Here is a 19,111-nt window from a genome sequence, read left to right on the forward strand (position 1 = left end):
ATTTCTTGGAGGACAGATTGCTGTGGGACAGAGAGAGAACGAATTCAAAGTTTTTAGTGGCATTCACAGAGCAGCTGCAGATGGTGGAGCACCGCTTTGGGCACTGAGAAATAAGCACTGACTGGAGGGATTGCATTGTAACGCAGGCATGGGATGAGAAGCCATGGCCGCAGAATTTTCATATGCACAAGGCCATGTTCTTGGATCTGTGGGCCAAACTCACCACATTCCTCCAGCGCAGGGACACCAAAATGAGAGCTGCAAGGACAGTGGAGAATCAAGTGTGATTGAGCTGTGAAATTAGCATTGCTAGAATGCTACCAGTCACTGGGAAATAATTTTGGAGTTGGAAAATCGACTGTGGTGGCCATTGCCATACAAGTGTGCAGGGTATTAGTCATGTCCTGCTATGCAGGAAATCTTGGCAATGTGCAGGATATAATGGATGGATTTGCAGCAATGGGGTTCCCGCAGTGTGGTGGGGTGAGAGATGGCTCACAAATTCCTATTTTGGCACCAGAGCACCTTGCCACAGAGTACATCAACAGTAAGGGCTTTTTTATGGTGATGAAAGCATTGGTTGATCATTTGGGACACTTCACCGACTTCGATGTTGGCTGGTCAAGAAGGCGCATAACACTCACATCTTTAAGAATACAGGACTGTTGAGAGAGCTACAAGCAAGGACTATTTTCCCCAGAGCAGCGGATTACCATTAGTGATGTTGAAATTCCAATAGTGATTCTGGGGGACTGTTGGCAGGTGGGGTACAGGGCCAATCCTGTCTGCACTGCCTGGTGAGTGACAAACGCTCGCATTGCCTGAGGGTGAACATCAGGCATCCGGGGTTAGGAGAACTTGGGCCCTCCCTGCTCCACCAGATTCCAACCCAGGGCTCATTGAGGCAGTAATTCGGGGTCCATTCTGGAGTCTGTGCTCTGGAGGGTCTTCCTCTCTCAGCCATGGCTCATTGTTGCCAATCTCTGCAATTGAAAGGCCTGTGGCAGTTTAGCGTTGAGGACCAGGCCCAACCACGTGAGGCTTCGGTGGCTTCTTGACAGGAACTTGCAACACACAACTGCTCTCCTGCTCCAATTACCCAGACTGAACTAAACTGCTCTCTTTTGAGCTCAGTGAGCATGTGAGCATGCCCAGCAGGGGCAGTTGGGCAGGGTTTTCTGGGCCTAGAGCGGCTACTTAACCTTTACTTCCCTAGTGTTGGGTTCATGCACCCCATCACAGGGATCCAGCCTATCTCTTGCTCCTCATGAAGCTGTACACAGGCCAAAGAAAGATTCAACTACTGGGTCAGCGGATGCAGAATGACAGTGGAATGCACTTTTGGTAGATTGAAGTGGGGCTGGCGCTCTTTGCTAACAAGATTGGATCTCAGTGGAAAAAAACATCCCAATGGTTATATAGCTGTCTGCTGTGTCCTGCATAATATCTGTGAATCAGAGGGGGGAAAGTTGCCACCAGGGTGGAAGGCAGAGGTGGAGTGGCTGTCTCCTGAGTTTGAACAGCCAGCCACGAGTGGTATTAGAAGCGCTCAACATGAAGTTGTATGGCTCAGGGTAGCTTTGAAAAAGCACTTCAACAGTGAGCCAAGTAATGCATTATGGAATACTGTGCTTTACTTGGCCCGTGTGTTTTAGGACCTGTTAGGAATTGTATGGTGCTTAGTGTACATTTATGAATATAAATCCATCAATTCACCTACTAATTTTGCAGTGCTTGCTTTACTCTTGTTTGTTACTGTCATTGATCCTATGAGTTGTCACACTGTAACAGTAACAGTGGGTGCTTTCAAAACTGCTAAGAACTCTGCAGCTAATGTTGTGAAGCAATAAAGATGAATTATTTTTCAAATAGAATTTTATTCTGTAACAATCAGTGCAAAGAAAAGTATGTGCAATTTAAAAGCAAATACATTAAAAATTTAATAAATTAATGGAATAGAACTTAACAAAGGGAAGGAACATTCATGTCCATTTTTCCTACACATACAGTGGCCTGTGGAAGCTGTGGTTGTTCTTAATATCCCCTGGTGTAGAGTGGCAGGGGTGGGGATGTGGCCCTTGATACCACATGGAATGTTCGGGGGAGTGTAGGAAGGTGCTGTAATGAAGTTCTCCATGGACTGCAAATGGAGGCAAGCCCATGATAGTTGAACCTGTAGGTCCATAAGAGTCTGTAGCATCTGCCAGAGAAGCTCCATTATGTCCTGGTGAATCTCCTTCTCTTCCTGCCGGGACTCCTCAGCTGCCTCTTGTCCACTCTTTCCTTCTCCAGGCTGTCTGCAGTGTTCACCCTCTAGCCCCTTTGCTCACAGTCTGATGCAGCACTGGCTTGCAGGATTTCATTGAACATGTCATCTGAGTCCTCTTCTTCTTTCTCCTCCTTCTCTGGCTCAGGCATTCCAAGGGCGTAGAGGGGGAACCCCTCAAGGCTGTAATGGCAGCAGCTGCAGGTAAAACACAGAGGTACCATTGTCCATATAGTCACAACAGAAAGTGAAAGTTAAGACTCCGAATTCCCTTCCCTTGCTCCCCTGAGGTTTTAAACAAGACTGTGGGGAGTATAGCCTGCCAGATTTGAAGGAAATGGGGAGGGAGTTTCTTGCATGAAACTGAGTAAAGGGCAATGGCTCTGAATACTGGCACCGTTTTCTTCAGGTGTTGGTGATCTTAGCTGATATCTCACTCTTGAGGAAACAAAGGCACAGAGTGCATAGCTGCTGCTGGTATCCCAAAGCCACCCGGGCCCGTACGTACTAGTTTGTGTTCTGTAGTGGTGCCTGCCAAAGTTATTGTCAAATGGTGTGGGGAAAGCATCCTACCGTGGAGGAAGAAATAAGTCTGCCATTCCTAGAAATCTTTGGGAGAGGATTGCAGAGTACCTCCATTAGAGTTTCATGGAGATCTCTGAGGAGGAGTCAAAGGATGTTTCTGTGTACATAAACTGCTCTGCGTGGCTCCCCTTCCTGCAGGGGAATGAAAAGGAGATAATGCTACCTCACACTGACTGGACTGTGATGGAGTCTCAAAGAGGTCCTGGCTTGCAGCATAGCTGGACTCTCTGGTCGCATGTCCCCCATCTTCCTTCTTCGCCTCTTCCTGAGTCTCACTTTTCATGCCTGGGACTTAGGTTCCTCAGAGGAACCTGTGGTTGTCTGTGGGGTGGTGATGGCTTCTCTGTCATGTATGGTATGCAGCTCTTTGTAAAAGTGGCAGGTCTGCACCTCAGCACCTGATTGACTGTTGGTCTCCCTGGACTAATGATATGCCTGGTGCAGTTGATGGCCCCTGTCATACCCCTTCCCCTGTGCAATCTTCTCATAGATGTCCATGTCTCTGTGGCAGGTCCATAACTGTGCTTGCACAGCCTCTTCTCTCCTCAGGCCCAGGAGATCCAGTATCTTCTGTTTACTGCAAGCCAGAGCGCTTCTGGAGGATGTAGCCTGCTTGGCAGCTGGGCAGTTGCACACAACAAGGGAGAGCTGCTAGGTTTGCTTGCCAAGCTGGACAGTCAGAAAAAGGCATGCAAAAAATTTGTGGGATTTTGAAGGGCAGGGAGACCTTCTGGTCTCCATGACTCCTGGGCCACGGAGATGACAATTGTGACCAAAGCAGTCAGTATAGGGCATTGTGGGACAGCAGCTGGAGGACTGTGAGGCTCCATGTTCATAATGCTGTGTCTACACTTGTGCTGCATTGACCTCAATACGTCGACCAGGGCTCAACACCGCATGGGAAGATGGGGAGAGGGTGCTTATATCGATGGAAAACCAACTTAAGTGTAGACACCTTATCATTAGATCTACGCCAGGCAGCTAACATTGACCTAACTTTGTAGTGTAGACCAGGCGCTGGCTGTGGGGAGCAATTTTTCAATGCATGATCAAGGCTGTCTTCACTAGCAACTTATGTCGGTATATCTGTCACTCAGGGGTGTGGAAAATCCACAACCCTGAACGATGCAGTTATACTGGCCTGATTACCAGTGTAGACAGTGCTACGTTGACGGGAGGGATTCCTGCTCTGTTGGATTATCCATCGTGTAGTTAGCGTCTTCAATGAAGCACTACCGCTGCACCTTTTTAAGTGTAGACAAGCCTTTAGAGAAATAATCACACACATGAACTGCACTACCCATTCCCACAGTCATGCTCATTACAAGGAACTTAGATGATAGACAGCTGAATTGATCTAAAGGATATAGTTACAAAAGGACATTGCCCCACTTCTTTTATGGATACAATACTATCTACTAAGTACCTAAGCCCATTGACATCAATGGAAAGACTTCATTGGGCTTTGGATTGGACCCTAAAGTTAAGCATTTTCAGGTCTACAAATAGAATCTTTTATGGTTTCTGTATTTGTCTGTGCCAATTGCCTCCACTTTATAAAATCTTGGCCCATAATGATTTCTTCACCTGCTCACGTCTCATTCTCTCACATTTATCAGCAGTATACCTTCTTATGTGTTCATGTTCCATAGCGTCAAAGCTCTACAGGCTAAAAAGGAAATGAAGAGGTTCAAAAAAAATTCAGAACTTCACCTTTTTTACATGCATTTACAAAGAGCAAAGGGAACATTTCCAAAAAGTCACTGTGCCAATTTGTCTTGCTTGGGGGCAAGTGTAAGCATATGTAATTTTAATGCTTTTAATAGGAATAAAAAAATCTGTCTTAAAAATGCCACTGATTGAACAAAATAAGGTCTTTATGCTGAAGTGGTGAAATTCTAGTAACTGCGTAGCCTCTACCTAATACTAATATCTGTTAAAATCGTGTTATATCGGCACACATAGATGTAGCAGTTTTGAGTGTTTTACTAATTTGGTTTGTAATCTATCTTTTAAAAAAAGGGAGGGGTAATTAAATTCTGTTTTTCATGATCTAGATCAGGGGTTCTCAAATTTCATTGCACCATGATCCCCTTCTGACAACAACAATTTCAACAGGACCCCAGGAGGACTGAAGCCTGAGCCTGCCCAAGCCCTGTCACCCCGGGAGGGGGGAGGGGGGGGCAAAGCCGAAGCCCCACTTCCCCAGGCCAGAGAGGCAAAGCCCAAGGGCTTTAGCCCCAGGCAGGGGGCCTGTAACCTTAGTCCCATTGCCCAGGGCTGAAGCCCTCAGGCTTGGGCTTAGACTTGCTGGGGCCCAGGGCCAATGCCGGCCCTGGCAACCCTGTTAAAATGGGGTTGCGACCCACTTTGGGGTCCTGACCCACAGTTTGAGAACTGCTGATCTAGATTAATATAGAATTGAAATATATTGTGCTTATGCTGTTTACGCATTTTGCTTACAGTATAATTGTTGAATAGTAGCTTAAAAATGTGACCAGTCACTTTAGTGTTGTGCCTGGGGGGAAAATGAACAAAATACAGTGGTTACATGCACTGATGGCATTTTTATTGCCTCATAATAGCACCAGGTTAATTTATCTTCTTTCTTGTTAGCTTCATAAGGAATCAGTGGTTTGTAGTAACTCAGTTTGATGCAAGAGATTATGATCAAAATCGTCAGATCGCTTGATAAAGATGCATTGTAGAAGTGTGGAATGATTTAAATTAAAGCGACTTAAATCATTAATTTTAATCATGATTTAAATCAACAAGCAGGAAACCTTGATTTAAATAATCGATTTTAATTGTTTTGCGTTTGTACTTTTTTAGTGATTTCTCTCCCTCCTCCCCACGAGAGGTTGATTTTTGTTAATTAAAATTGTTGTTAAATAGTTTAATTTAATGGTTAATGGTTGATTAAAACATGTTGATTTGAAACTAAATATAGCCTTTCCACTAAATTTGATATGCTTTTCCTAACCAGGAGGCTATGCTGTATCTATAAACATTTATTTAAGCACTTATGTAGCTTAATTTATATTTATTGATTTTTAATTTTTACATTTTGTGTTAGAAAATAGTGAATGATGCGTTTATTTACTAGATGACTTTTTTTTTACATGTGATTTTTTTTCAAGCTCTATTTGGATGGAAATTCAGATTCAATGACAAATGCACAACAACAGTATTTTAAATTTATTTTTGTTAAATAATACTACTTTCAAACTACTGTATGCACAAGGAAAAGCATTTATCAAAAGGTTTATCAAAACCTGTTTTGCCATTAAAACTGATTAACAAAGAATGTATTATCTATAGTTAGTGAATTGAACAGATTGTTTGTTTCCGGTTTCCATGCCCTATAATATTTTCGAACTAGTAGATCTCATCCTCTCTCACCTAGATTTTATTCATAGATAGGAAGAGGAAAACAAGCTTTCCTGCTTTTTCAGCTCCCAATTGGTTTCTTAACTTTGAATGTACTAGCTATTGAACTGAAATGAAGAAAATATTCTCTCTCTACTTGCAAAAGAGGCCACTGTTGTCAAAAGCTGGTTTAGCAAATCAACAAATTCTGGTTTGAGGTGCTTAGCCAGTCACTTCCACCAGTTCAGTGGTCTAACTTTCTTTAAAATTTGGCAACAAACCTGTATTGCTTAATATTTTTTTCTACTTAAGTTAATAGGTTATAATAAGTTTGACTTAATTTTAACTAGGGCTGTCAAACGATTAAAAATTAATTGTTAGTAATCACAGTTTTTTAATCACACTGTTAAACAGTATTAGAATACCATTTATTAATTTTTTTTTAAATATTTTTTCAAATATAGGCTCTGGGCTTCACCCCTGTTTCTGCCATCTTGGTATTAGGCATTTATATTAGCAAATGCTGCATGGATTGCTAGTATTTTGTCTAGCCATTCTATGGTGTGTGTGCTGTACCTTCCTTGTAAATCTGTCTCTGCCCTTTGGCTCAGGATTAATATCCCTTGTGCTGTCTGTACAGCTGATATGTATAGTGAAACTACCTAAATTCTGATGTTCTGGTCTGCAACTCCTTTGAACACATAGTGCACAAAAACAGAACAGAGCAGCTGGGCTCTGCAGAGTGAAGAGTTCAGCACGTTTTGCTCTAGATTAATTAAATGCATCTGTTTACCAGTGCTGGAGTGGAGGATGAAATTAGGCCTTGTACACACTAGCCTGTTTTGGAGGATCTCTCACTGTTTCATTACCACTAGTGTAGCTCCCCTGGTGGTGGGAGCGAGACATAGTAGATGGAGCACGGGCATTTTTACCACTACGCCATGTTTGACTCCCTCTGTTCAGGGTAATCAGCATGGTGGTAGCAATGGTACGGTATGGTATGGTCTCTGTTGTTACTACCACTGGTGGTTGTGCGATGGTGGGTAGTATAGACACAGCTCAGTAGAGGCAACAAGAGAGGGTGATGAGAAGAGACAGGGATAAATAGAAAAAGGAATAATGATACTAGTCTGATTTACAGGCGTGGTAGGAGAATGGATTCCTTGGCCTGGCCTGTTAATCCAATATGAAACACACAGGGTAGTGTAGAGAGAACTCTTTTTGAAGAAAAGAACTGATTATTATAATTGGAAGAAAGTCTGTTCTTTATTTGCTTGTGTACAAGAAGAAATGTTGGTTTAAAGAAGTATATTGAGAGTTACATCTCCTGTTAAGTTTTTTCCCCGCCTTAAAACTAGTACTTAAATGTGCTTTACTATAGTATTGGTGAGGAGGATTTTGCCTCTTGCCAGAGTTGTTTGGAAATCTGTTGTTGTTGTTTGTTGTTTTTCTATATTTTTTCAATGCTTTAGAAATAATTGTTACCTCAAAATTATTGGACTCTAATGAAAAGAAATACAGCACCACTTGGAGCAAGAGAATATTCACAGACCAAAAACCTTTAAGTGAGGGTTAAAATGAACATTATACTTCAGAAAACAAAATGCTCAAAAGTAAAAAAATATAAAATCCAAGGGTCAGAGTCTCAGTGTGGAAAGAACAGCCTAGGGGAGGAACAAGGAAGCCAAAATGGCCTTAAGCCCCCTTTGTGCCTTTCAAATTCTTCCTCTTAGGGGCTGTTTTTCTGTCCCACTTAAGTCCCCTTTATGTCACCAAAGCTGTTTAAAGGGGACTTGCACAGGATCTTGCTTTTATTTTCTGTGCAGGTATACCCATATAGATTTATTCATGGGTATCCATACAACTAAAACTTATGCAGGATCTACCCCAAGATTCCTACATCAACCTTAATTCTGCACCACATCCCTACTGTAACGTAAACATCCTTTCTACCACTTTCCATGGTATTCTCTCTTTAATACTGATCAAACTCTCTCTTCCTCCAAAACTCTTAATAAACAGTTGCATTTGGGATTGACGTGTGACTCTCTGCTAGAAACTACATCTGGGTGAGAGCTGATTGGGATGGGGGAGAGGAGGTGAATTTGCAAAAAAAAAAAAAAAGAATATTTTTCCTTAAAAAATTAAATGTGTATATGTAAACCTAAATTCATTGAACTCTCTCAAAATTTCAGACAGCTGTGCCTAGAGTCCTAGGGCCGGATTTTCTTGCATTCCAGCCTCTGTGCACAGCTGTTGTGGCACAAACGGGTAGGAAAACATCTGGATCGGGCCAGCTGAGACTTGCCGCTGGTGATGGGGCACTTTTAGCTGTTCTAGAACCAGTATATTTGGCTCCTGAACCAACTGTTTCTCCAAACCCCAATATAGGCACGTGTTGTTGTTTGGAGGGGGGTGGGAGGCGGAGGTGCAGTCTGCACCCTGGCTATCTGCAGCCTGCATACGCTTGGTATGCAAATTGGTCCTAAAAATCATGACAACTAATAGGCTCCTGACACACCACATCTCCTGCAGTGTGCTGAACCAAATTGCACATCAGAAAATCTGGATCTTAGTTTTGAAATATAGTTCAGAGCCGATATCTCAAAGTCTCCTGTTCCACTACAGCATAAAGACACTATTATACCTGGTGCATCCTTGTGATGTGAGGTCTTGCCTATACTATACTCAGTTCAGCCTCTGGCTATAGATCAGAGAACAATACACTCCCCATCAAGGCCTCAGATCTGGCTGAACCCTCTTCTGCGCAAATGCAGAGACGTCAACAGGTAGCCTATACTGTGGAAACCATAATCTCCAGAGTATGTGCATGTGTTTTTTTTTTTTTTTGTTTTGTTTTGTTTTTTGTTTTTTCCCCCCTGGTATGGCGTTCATTTCTGTAGTCTCATCAGCACAGTGCAGCTCCAGCTAGGCTCGGCTACTGAAATATGGATCTGAGTGCAGGATTGGGACCTGATTCTGTTTTAAATGAATGTTTTCAAATAAATATCCCATAAAACTTTCAGGATGTAGCCATCCTAACTGATAACAGAAGTAAAGCATCACTCAAAGAAAGATAATATAACAGCTGAAGCTTCTAAATTGTGTTGTTCATTAGACCGTTTTTGATGGAACTGTTTAAACTATTAAAACTTACACTTTTAGGGACTGAAATAATTAACTTTCACATTTTTGACAGAAGTGAGAATGGAATTTTGAATTTCCTTCCCATGGTTGAATTGCTCTGAAATGTACCAAGAAAGGGAATCTGCTTTTCCTGTGATGAGGAAGCAGTGTGACTACTGAAATGCATTCCTTTCCTTTTCAGTACATATCTTTTATTTAACAAGATTCTGTTGTAAGGAAAAGGTCCTGGGTTTTAGGATGGAGCATATTTTTCAACAGAAGAACACATTGCCCTGATGAATAAAAGAAAGGCAGGTCTTGGAGCAGTTCACTTTGGCAAACGGGACTATGGTACATGTCTAGGCAGGTAGTTACTTAGATAAAATTCTCCCTTCTACCTTCTTTCACACATCCACACAGCAGTTTACTGTTTACTCACAGAAACATTATTTCAAGCCCTGCATGTGGTTGAAGGGTTAGAAAAAAGAAAGGGAGGGGGAAAAAAGGAAAATCTGTGCTTAATTGACTAGAAAGCAAATAATTTTATTTTGTTTCTGATCTTCATTTATAGCACCAGCAACAAGTGGTGCAGGCTGTGGAACGTGCCAAGCAAGTGACCATGGCAGAACTGAACGCAATCATTGGGGTATGTGGTCTTTCCATTTTAGCTCTAATAGTGTTTGTAATTAGCTCTCTTTCTTTATTTAAAAAATAAAAATTTAAAAACTTGCTCCATCAACTGAGCAAAAGTTGTGGACAGCAGTGAAGTTAAGTAGTCTGACTTAATCTGCATAAAAACTGATTGCTACATAAAAACTTTTATTGAACCGTGGCCATAAGGTGAATAATGTAACTGTTTTATCCATCCCTCTGGGAATCACCTTTTTTTTTCTTTTAGTTTTTTGTTTGTTTGTTTTTAAGTAAAACTTAACCTTTTTTTCATTTGCTTAGTGCTGTTCAGTCTGCCTCTGTAACTACCTTATAGGTAGCATTTGATTTGCACTGCTACTGAATAAAGGTTCCCCCCCACCCCCCCGTCTATGCGCCTGATGGCCCAAAATAGTGAGTATCCACTTCGTAGTTCACTTTTTAAAAATAAAAAATCTCTCTTTCCCCCTCCCCCCCAAATCTACAGGTAAATGACAATTCTCAAAGGAATTCTCAAATTCTCCCATTTGCCTGAAAAATACAGGGCCCCTCTTCTGAAAACACTTTTGCCAACAGTATAGCATAGTGTAGAAGTCCTGCAAGGTTTTAGGAGTTTGGGCAGCCATAATGTTTACATCTTATGACTCAAGAGGAAAGGAAAAACAATTAAATATTGGCTGTTCATATTGCATAAAATAAAGGTGAGAAATCATAGCTTAATAGCACATTATTCACATCTATAATTATGCAGCTGGTGCAAGCAGTTGTTTAAGATATTCTAATGAAGATTCTACAACTGTACTTTCCTTATTCTACCCCCTCCAAAATGCTTTTTCTTTTGTGTATAGATTATACATAAGTCTTTCCTTTTTTTTATTCAGTGTATCAAATACACTTTGAAATGCTAATTATTCCATTTACTTTCATTAAAATTCAAATTGCTGAGTGAAGATGTGGCTAAGGGTCGCCAAATAATCAATCTGAAGTGAAGATATTGCTTCAATTATGCCTCTGTCTTTTAACAAGGAAATCGGGACTCTCTGATCATTGCTGATAGTAGTGTAGAGCAGTTGTCTGATTGTAGCTTGTTTTTAATAGTCTGTTTCTAACTCTATTTTGTATCCCTCTGACCACAAGAATACTGGTAGTCAATTAGAAGATATAAATGGAAAAGAGTAACCTTTATTTCCTGTGAAGTGCCCCTTGGAAAGAAGGGGATGAATCAGAGCGAGTCGTGTAGACTCATGAATAACATTTGTTGTATGTCTTTTACGCTCCAGTAGGGAGAGTGGGAGATGAATAATTTCCCAATTAGTTTTCATTACCTAACCAAAATACTGCCTACTATTAACATTCTTTGCATAAAGTAAGTTGCAAAAGATTTTTTTTAAAGGTAGATGTGTATGTGCTGCATGTCTCTGTGCATTGAATTTTGTGTGTGTGTGCCTGCATGTATACACATACTTTATTTATAAATTTGTTATTTATATAAAGTGTGTGTGTGTGCCTCAAGGGGTGTGTGTGTGTGTGTGTGTCTCAAGGTGTGTGTGTGTGACTCGATTACATTTCTTGACGAATCTATAATGTTTTCTTTCTACTGGAGAATCAGGTATTAATGTAAAATTTGTGGCATTATTGCAGATTTTGCTTGTTGTTTAAAGTTTATCCTGCTTTCCACGAACCACTAAAACACACACACTAAATATAAAAAAATAGAGTGGATGCTTATTCAAGAGTTTGGTGATCTTCTTTTCTAAAGGACAGAACTAAATTTCCTATTTTGTCCAAGGCTGTCTGATCCTACTTTTTCAGATTGATTGAAATTCTACTTGGCCCAGATTTCATAAAGGCTGTAATTTGTGGCTTGAAGAAGATAACTCCCCATTTACCTTCCCCACAAAAAATAATTTGTACTTACTGTATTTCTTTTGTACACTTTTGATTTGGAAAGATGGGGATATTTTTATGTGGATCTCTCGTAGTTTTTGATAAAACTGTAGTATAACTGACCGAAAAAGTCTTGTTTTGTGGTTTAAATTTTTATATAAAAGGAGTAACCTGATACAATCTGTAGGAGATTTATTAGGAAAACTGATTTAATAGGATAGCAAGTTATCAAATCAGCCTAAGTTTTAGTTATTCCCATGAATAAATCTATATGGGTATACCTGCACAGAAAATAAAAGCAAAATTATAACTGTAGCACTAGCACTAGAAAAACTCTGGTACACTTAAAATGCATACCAATAAAAAGCAAAGTACATAATTAGAACATACAAGGTCTTTTTAAAAAACTCTAATTATGCTCTGTCTTGTGTTAGTTTGCAGTTTGCTATATCTGTCGGAGTTCCTGTTTGTTGTAACATTGTGGTGTTGTTTTTAACAGGATCCACTACTCAGTGGCTGTTTACAATTTTTTTTTAAATGATCTTTTTAAAAACCATTTCGTTCTGAGCTGAAGTTGTACTGGACTTAGAGTTTTTAAAATATAATTGTGGATATCCAGTTTCTGTATAATGCTTACTGTATACTGAGATCCCAGGGCAAAAGCCCTTTTTGGTTTGAATGGTGGACTGTGGTTTAGGATTGCAGAATTGGATCCTATGAGAGTTAAGGATAGCACAAGGAAAAAAATGAATGTGCACAAATTATCTGAGTTTCTCTCTTTGAGCCTCATGTATATATTTTTACATGAATGTATTCGGATTTAATGAAATCTGATGAAGCACCTTTTTAACTTTGCAGTATTATTCTATCTTCATTGGTAAATGAACCAAATCACTGATCCATGCAGTTTAAATGCAAAATACTGAAGTGAGCCTGGAACCTGGAGAGACTGCTTGTTCTCTTGACAATAAGCTAGTTGTGTTTAATGGAATGAAACACGGTTATAATGACTTCTTTCACAGGTCATGTTCAGTTTAAAACTGTTGACAGATTGAAACAAGTTACATTTTTTTTTTTTTTTTAAGAAATGGTGAAGGATTGGGGGAGGACAAAATACCTAGATATCCTAAGTATACCAGAGAAATATTTTAAACTTAAATGAATGCAGACTTTTTAACTCATGTTTGCAATAGGCTATATTGTTGATTAGAGATCTTCTTTTGAGTCAGTTCTCTTGAACAATTTGAACCCTTCCAAGTTCACGCTGTTGGGATAGGAATGTTGTTTCCAGTTGATCTTGTCATGTACCACTGTATTTTTAAATTAGAAATGGCAAGATCATACTGTTGGAGCAACACACATTGTAGTCTTAAATCAGTAATATGATCTAATTAGGAATGATGTTTTCATTTCCTGTATTATTAAACAGTCATCTAACTTCCTTAAAATATTTTTTAATCCATTATTCTGTATAATCAGAACATGCTGTGTGAATGTGGTTGCACTTTAATAAAGGGAAAAGGCACTAATGTGTAATCAGAATAATTTTTTTTCTGTTTGGGTTTCTTTAGTATGCATATTTAAAATTGTATATATGTTCAACTGCACTTGGGTAGTAAGACAGAAATGGAGGATACCGTTCATATGCCTGTTTATCATAGAGAGAGAGAGAAATGTACCAAAACCCAAAAAAAGAACAGGTATGTGATGGTGTTCAAAGAAAAAAGCAGTTTAGCACAAGATATGCTGAACCTCCATTTTTAGCAGTGACATTTTAATGATAGGAAGTCTGCAAAATTATTTGCCATCAATTGTGAAGGCAATAACAAGCCTTGGTGGTTTTTCACACTCTCTGTGTTAAGTGCTTTCAGAATGACAGCGTAAACTGTGTTAGAGAACTCCAAGGAAGTAAAACTGATTAAAATGTTCATGCTTGAATGGTGCTGATGGAATAGTTCATTTGGACTTTCTCTACCTCCTGCAGCTCAAGCTGAAATATTAAAATTCAGTGGATTTAAATCTCTCTCCCCTCAGCTCAGGAAAAAAACATTACATTTTAATAGGTTTTAAACTCATAATTCATTGGCTTGGAGCAGCACTATTAAATCTATTTAAATATTACTTGTATTACTAAGGATATGATTTAAATGATTTTCCCTTTACCAATCTATATGTTTGAGTTTAAAAAAAAAAAAAAGCTTTGGTTTAATTTGTAAGCATTTTGTTTTACTGTGTCAGTTTTATTATCTTCTTTAAAAATAAGATTCTGTTTTTAAAGCAACTGGCAGTTGCTGGAGAAAAGGACCCTTTTTATATTGCGACATGTAATTATCAAGCTATAAAGTTCCCTCTTCAGTACACCAGTTGTCAAAATTTCCATTCCATGTTTTAGACTGAAACACTTGTTTGCTTGAGCTCGGAAGCTGCGTGGTTTTTTTTAAATATATGAGTAGTCCATCAGCCAAACCTCTCATACTTTCACAGCAGAAGTGTGGAACAATGCCTCTTAAGAAAACAATATGTCATCTTTTATGCATTCACAGATATGAGGATCTTAGAAAGCGGTGTGGTGTAGATAAGTGCACACAAGTTCTAATAAAAACTTAGCATCAATGCATGCTATTATTCCCTTGGCGCCAGTGGTCCAGAGCTCCTGCTGCTAAATGCTAATGTGTTTTTGCACTGGTGCTTAACATATAGAGCAATTTCTGACTCCTTGTGCAAAGTCTTCTCTCTGCCTTTCAAATGAGATTACAGTGTAGGTAAGAGTAAGGGCCTGTGGTCTCAACCAGATCCTCAGATGATGTAATCTGGTGTAGCTTTATTGAAGACGCACTGAGGCTCTGGCCCTGGATCTTTAGAAGGGAAGAGGAGCTAGCTTTTCCTGCAGATCTAAACATCTAGATATTGTATCTATTTGTGGGAGGGACAAGCGGAGCTTTAGCTCTGTAAATTGTGGATGTTTTTTAATTTCAGTTTGTTCAGTAAAGTCATCCTTGCCAACTGTGTGTATTCAAAGATGGTAACTTCTGAGAGGAAGGAGGGTGCAGTATAAATTAGTAAATGCACTGTGACCCTTGTGCAACAATGATTTCTCTCTCTGTCTTTTTATTATTGTTTGATCAAAGGCTCTGCCCATATTAAGCAGTGCTTGGAGCTTAAAGGCTGTAAAAACAAATTGGCCACCTGCTGTATACTGTACACAGATTGTGATGGTGGGAAGGCAGAAGAGGAGGTTGGCTCAATGGTGTATCTGTTTTGTGTTGTATTTATTTGCATCTTATGCCCAAGGAAATATTGAAATGCACTGTGTCATATTTAATTACTGTATTCAGTGTTTGTGTATTGAAAGTGCAAGTTGGCTTGGATCAAATGGCTTGCAATTTGTGATGGTATCGAGTGCTTTCAAGTGAATTATTTATCCTTTGAGTTTTGATGATTTAACCTGGTGTAGAAGGCTGTAATTGGTAACTTCTTCTGAATTGTTCATCTAAAAGCTGGATAGGTTGCAGGTAGGGTTGCCAATCCTCCAGGATTGGCCTGGAGTCTCCAGGAATTAAAGATTAACCCTTTAATTAAAGATTATGTTATGTGACGAAATCTTTAGGAATATATCCAACCAAAATTGGCAACCCTAGTCGCAAGTGATGCTGTTCTGGGGGTGGTTGAATTTCTCCCCATACCCACGTGCCAGCTACAGGACCTTATAGCAGTTGAAGCATGATTTAAACAAGTCTCCTCCCCTTCTCAGCACTTGCTGTAATTCAAAAGGGCTGAAAAAATAAGAGAACCTGAGTCCTCTTTGGGGGCTTTTAGGCAGTTAATTTTAATGCAGATATTGTTTGTTTAGTATTTCCTTGCAGGGGTGCTTGAACAATTTATATAGTGGGGGTGCTGAGAGCCATTGAATCAACCTGTAAACCCTGTATACGATGGAAATCACTTCGTCAGGGGGTGTGACAGCACCCCTAGTTCCAGCACCTATGTTTCCTTGACAACTGTTCCCGGTGTATATATTTTTAAAAGAGCCTTGTTATGTTTGGAACAGAACCTTGCCATTTCTCTGCTCATGCTGGGTGTCCTAATTGTTGAATTATATTGGCCTGTCACCACCAGAGTACCCAGTGACATGCTGCAGTACAGACTGCAAATCACTTATTACTTCCCACTCACCAATGAGTTGAAGTCAGAGGTCTTACTCATTGCGATTTAAATAAGTGCACGTGACATGATCAGGATCATATTTGATCAGGGGGAAGGCATGGCTTCTGACTCCACGTTTCTCAAGGTCTTCAAAATCCTTGCAACTAAGCTATGTGACCACCTTTTTGAATTTTAGTCTCTGCAGGTGTGTGAAGCCCTGTGGAGAATTTGCCTCAAGTTCTGTGGCAACAGCATGTGTTACAGACAACCACCTGCAATATTTTCCCTCTAACTGTTTTTTATAAGCTAGCACTTCATGCAAAGAAGAAAAGAGGGAGAAAAAAAATTGCTCATGTGGTCTATAATCTAACACACACAAGTTGCTGACAAACCAAACCTAGGATTTGTCATTCCACATTGGTCCATCAAGCACAGTATGTTGCCTTCAGCAGTGGCCTATACTGGTGCATCAGAGGGAAAATGGATTCTGTAATACACCTATGTGATTGTGCAGTATGGTGTGGGTGGAGATTTCCTAATGATCACATCCTGGAAAATACTCAACTGGAAAAATAAGGATGCAAAAGTACCAGGGGGAAATGCAGTTGTCTTTACGTGAGCCTGCCTGGGGAATATGTGAAGTCATTATCAAGAGAGTCATGGTTTCTTTAAAACTAGTGTTCTAAAATAATCTCTAAATACACTACACTCATGATATAGACTTTTTTTCCAGTCATATTTTGTAGGTTGAAGCACTCAAGAATTAACAGGGCCCTGATCCAAAAGAGCACTTAACACGTTTATCTTTAAGCACAAATAGGTCTGTTGACTTTGATGGACTAGTCATGTGCATAAAGTTAAGCATGGGCTAACATGCTGTCCTGGCCTGGGGTCTAAATTATTGGAGAAAGAATACTATAGAAAAGGAAAATATTTAGGGGCATTAGTGTGTGGCAGAAGAAATAAGAGATGTTGTTTGAAGTTCAAATTGTTTGAAATTATTTTGTTGGTGGATGATGTATTAGTTAAGACCATTCCTTGCATACTGTTTACAATTTTGGAGAGTCTTATTTACTATGTATCTGTGCAGCCCACATCACTATCGTGTTTAAACACCTCCCTAATGTGAATGAATTTATCCTAAAAACCCCATTGTGGAGTAAGGAAGTACTACTTTCTCCATTTTAAAGATGTGGAAACTTAGGCACAGCGATTAAGTGGGTCACCCAGGATGTCCCTCTGTCTGACAGAGCTGTAAATTTAACCCATCTCTTCTTAGTCCAAGTCAAGTGCTTTAGCAACAGGACCTTTCTTTACCCAAGCTGCTGTAAGCAGAAACTGCCCTAGAGGGCAACAAAAATTATTCTGGATTTCGGTTATTTGAATAATGGTGACGAGAGTAGATAGACTGGAGTGCTGAAATTTTAGAAATAAAAGGGTGTAGGTCCTAATTAGAGCCCTGTGTGAAGAACTGGGAGTGCATCCACTTATGTCAGTACTGAATTGTGGTCTGTGGGTCCAATCCTTCTCTCCCTGAGATCAATGGGAATTTTTTAATTGGCCTAAATATGAGCAGAAGTGTAACATAAGTGGAGGTCTCCTGAGGAACAGAATATATTGAAAAGAATGGTAAAAGAATGATGCCAAGAAGTTGCCTACTAACAAATTTCTATCCCAAGTAAAAGGTGTGCTGAAGTTGGAGGGGTGTGTGTGTGTCTGTCTTTCTGTCTGTAAAAATAGGCATATAATATAAACATTTAAATACTTAAAAATGTTGCACAGTATAAGAATTAGCCACTGTGGATATTAAAAATAGCCATCAAGCAATTTTACGCCTAGCAGTTAAAAATCAGGAGGATGAAGAATCATTTTAGATGTAAAAGCAAGATAAACAAATACAAACCTATTTGTTTTTAATTTTGGGTCTTGTGTTCTTGTGTAACTCAGGCTAACTCAGTGTGGCTCTTTGCCCTCCTCTAGTGGCTAGACCTCATAGAGGTTTGAGTATATTGTTGACTCCGTGCTAATGGCTCAAGCAATACAAGCTCACTTTTTAGCTCTAAAGGCCCCAAGTTCAAACCTGTAGGTGATGAGGGGCATTGCTAAACTCTTCTACCCCTAAAGGTTCTGTATTATATGTCTCATGTGGCATTCCTTCAAATTTCCATAGATCAGTGGTTCCATACTTTTTTCATACCATGAACCCATTTTACAACAGAAGTTTTAGGACCACCTATTTTGTAGTTCTGTGGACCCCCTCCCATCCACCCATAAAGAAAGGTGTCTGGTTGCAAACATCCCTCTCCCTCTCCCCACCAGACCTTTTTGCAGCCTCTAAGTTATAAGTACATGACACAAACGCTCCACAGTCTCTTAGGAGACAGGCATTGTGCAAGGAAACACACACACGAGGTATGGAAATTAACTCCATTTCCCTCAAGGTGTGGATAGAACATCTAGCTGAAATAGGTGTTGTTACTTCTGTGCGCTCCATGTGTGGGCAGTTGTAGCCACTGAATGTGTGTAATTGTAGTCCCACTGTTGCCATTCCTAGCCCTTGCCAGACCACCATCATCCTTTTGTTCTCCATGCTGGTCTGTGCATAGGTATTGTAGGTCCCAGTGGCGGTTCTGCTGCATTTGGAGACTTCTGCCTTTTCTGTTACGACAGATGAATTCCATCCATGAAGAATAAAAGTTCCCTTTTATTAGTTGACAGTGGTGACATTTTTAAAACAGGGCTTAAGTGGAATAATTTTATGCAAGAATTTCTGCCCTTTATCCGGAAGGTGATTCCAAACAGTGTTGTTCTCTACCCCACCCTACCATTCAGGCCCTAGTTTACACTAGAAAATTAAGTTGGCATCACAGGTGCTGACCTTCCCAAGGGGTGCTCAACCCCTGCTCAGCCCCAACCCCCTGCCCTGCCCCACTCCACCCCTTCCCCCAATGCCCCACCATGCCTCTTCCTGCTCAGTTCTGCCCCTCCCCCAAGCGTGTCCCTTCCCCTGCTCCTCCCCCTTCCTCCCAGCACTTCTGGCACACCGCAGAACAGCTGATCCACAGTGAGCAGGAGGCATTGGGAGGG

The 19,111-nt window shown here is 40.2% G+C and overlaps 1 protein-coding gene across 9 annotated transcripts in view; it reads left to right on the forward strand.

The window, feature by feature from the left end:
* TLE4 (TLE family member 4, transcriptional corepressor) overlaps positions 1 to 19,111 on the forward strand; it is a 125,515-nt gene that overhangs the window by 38,854 nt on the left and 67,550 nt on the right. For 7 of the 9 annotated variants that reach the window (XM_034773528.1, XM_034773529.1, XM_034773531.1 and 4 more), the window contains exon 6: positions 9,918 to 9,992. The exons of the other annotated variants lie outside the window; for them this stretch is intronic. In XM_034773528.1, the coding sequence (XP_034629419.1) occupies positions 9,918 to 9,992 (75 nt within the window). The remainder of the gene's footprint in view (positions 1 to 9,917; positions 9,993 to 19,111) is intronic. 9 annotated transcript variants of the gene reach the window in all.

Source organism: Trachemys scripta, chromosome 6, assembly GCF_013100865.1.
Source record: "Trachemys scripta elegans isolate TJP31775 chromosome 6, CAS_Tse_1.0, whole genome shotgun sequence".
NCBI lineage: Eukaryota > Metazoa > Chordata > Testudines > Emydidae > Trachemys > Trachemys scripta.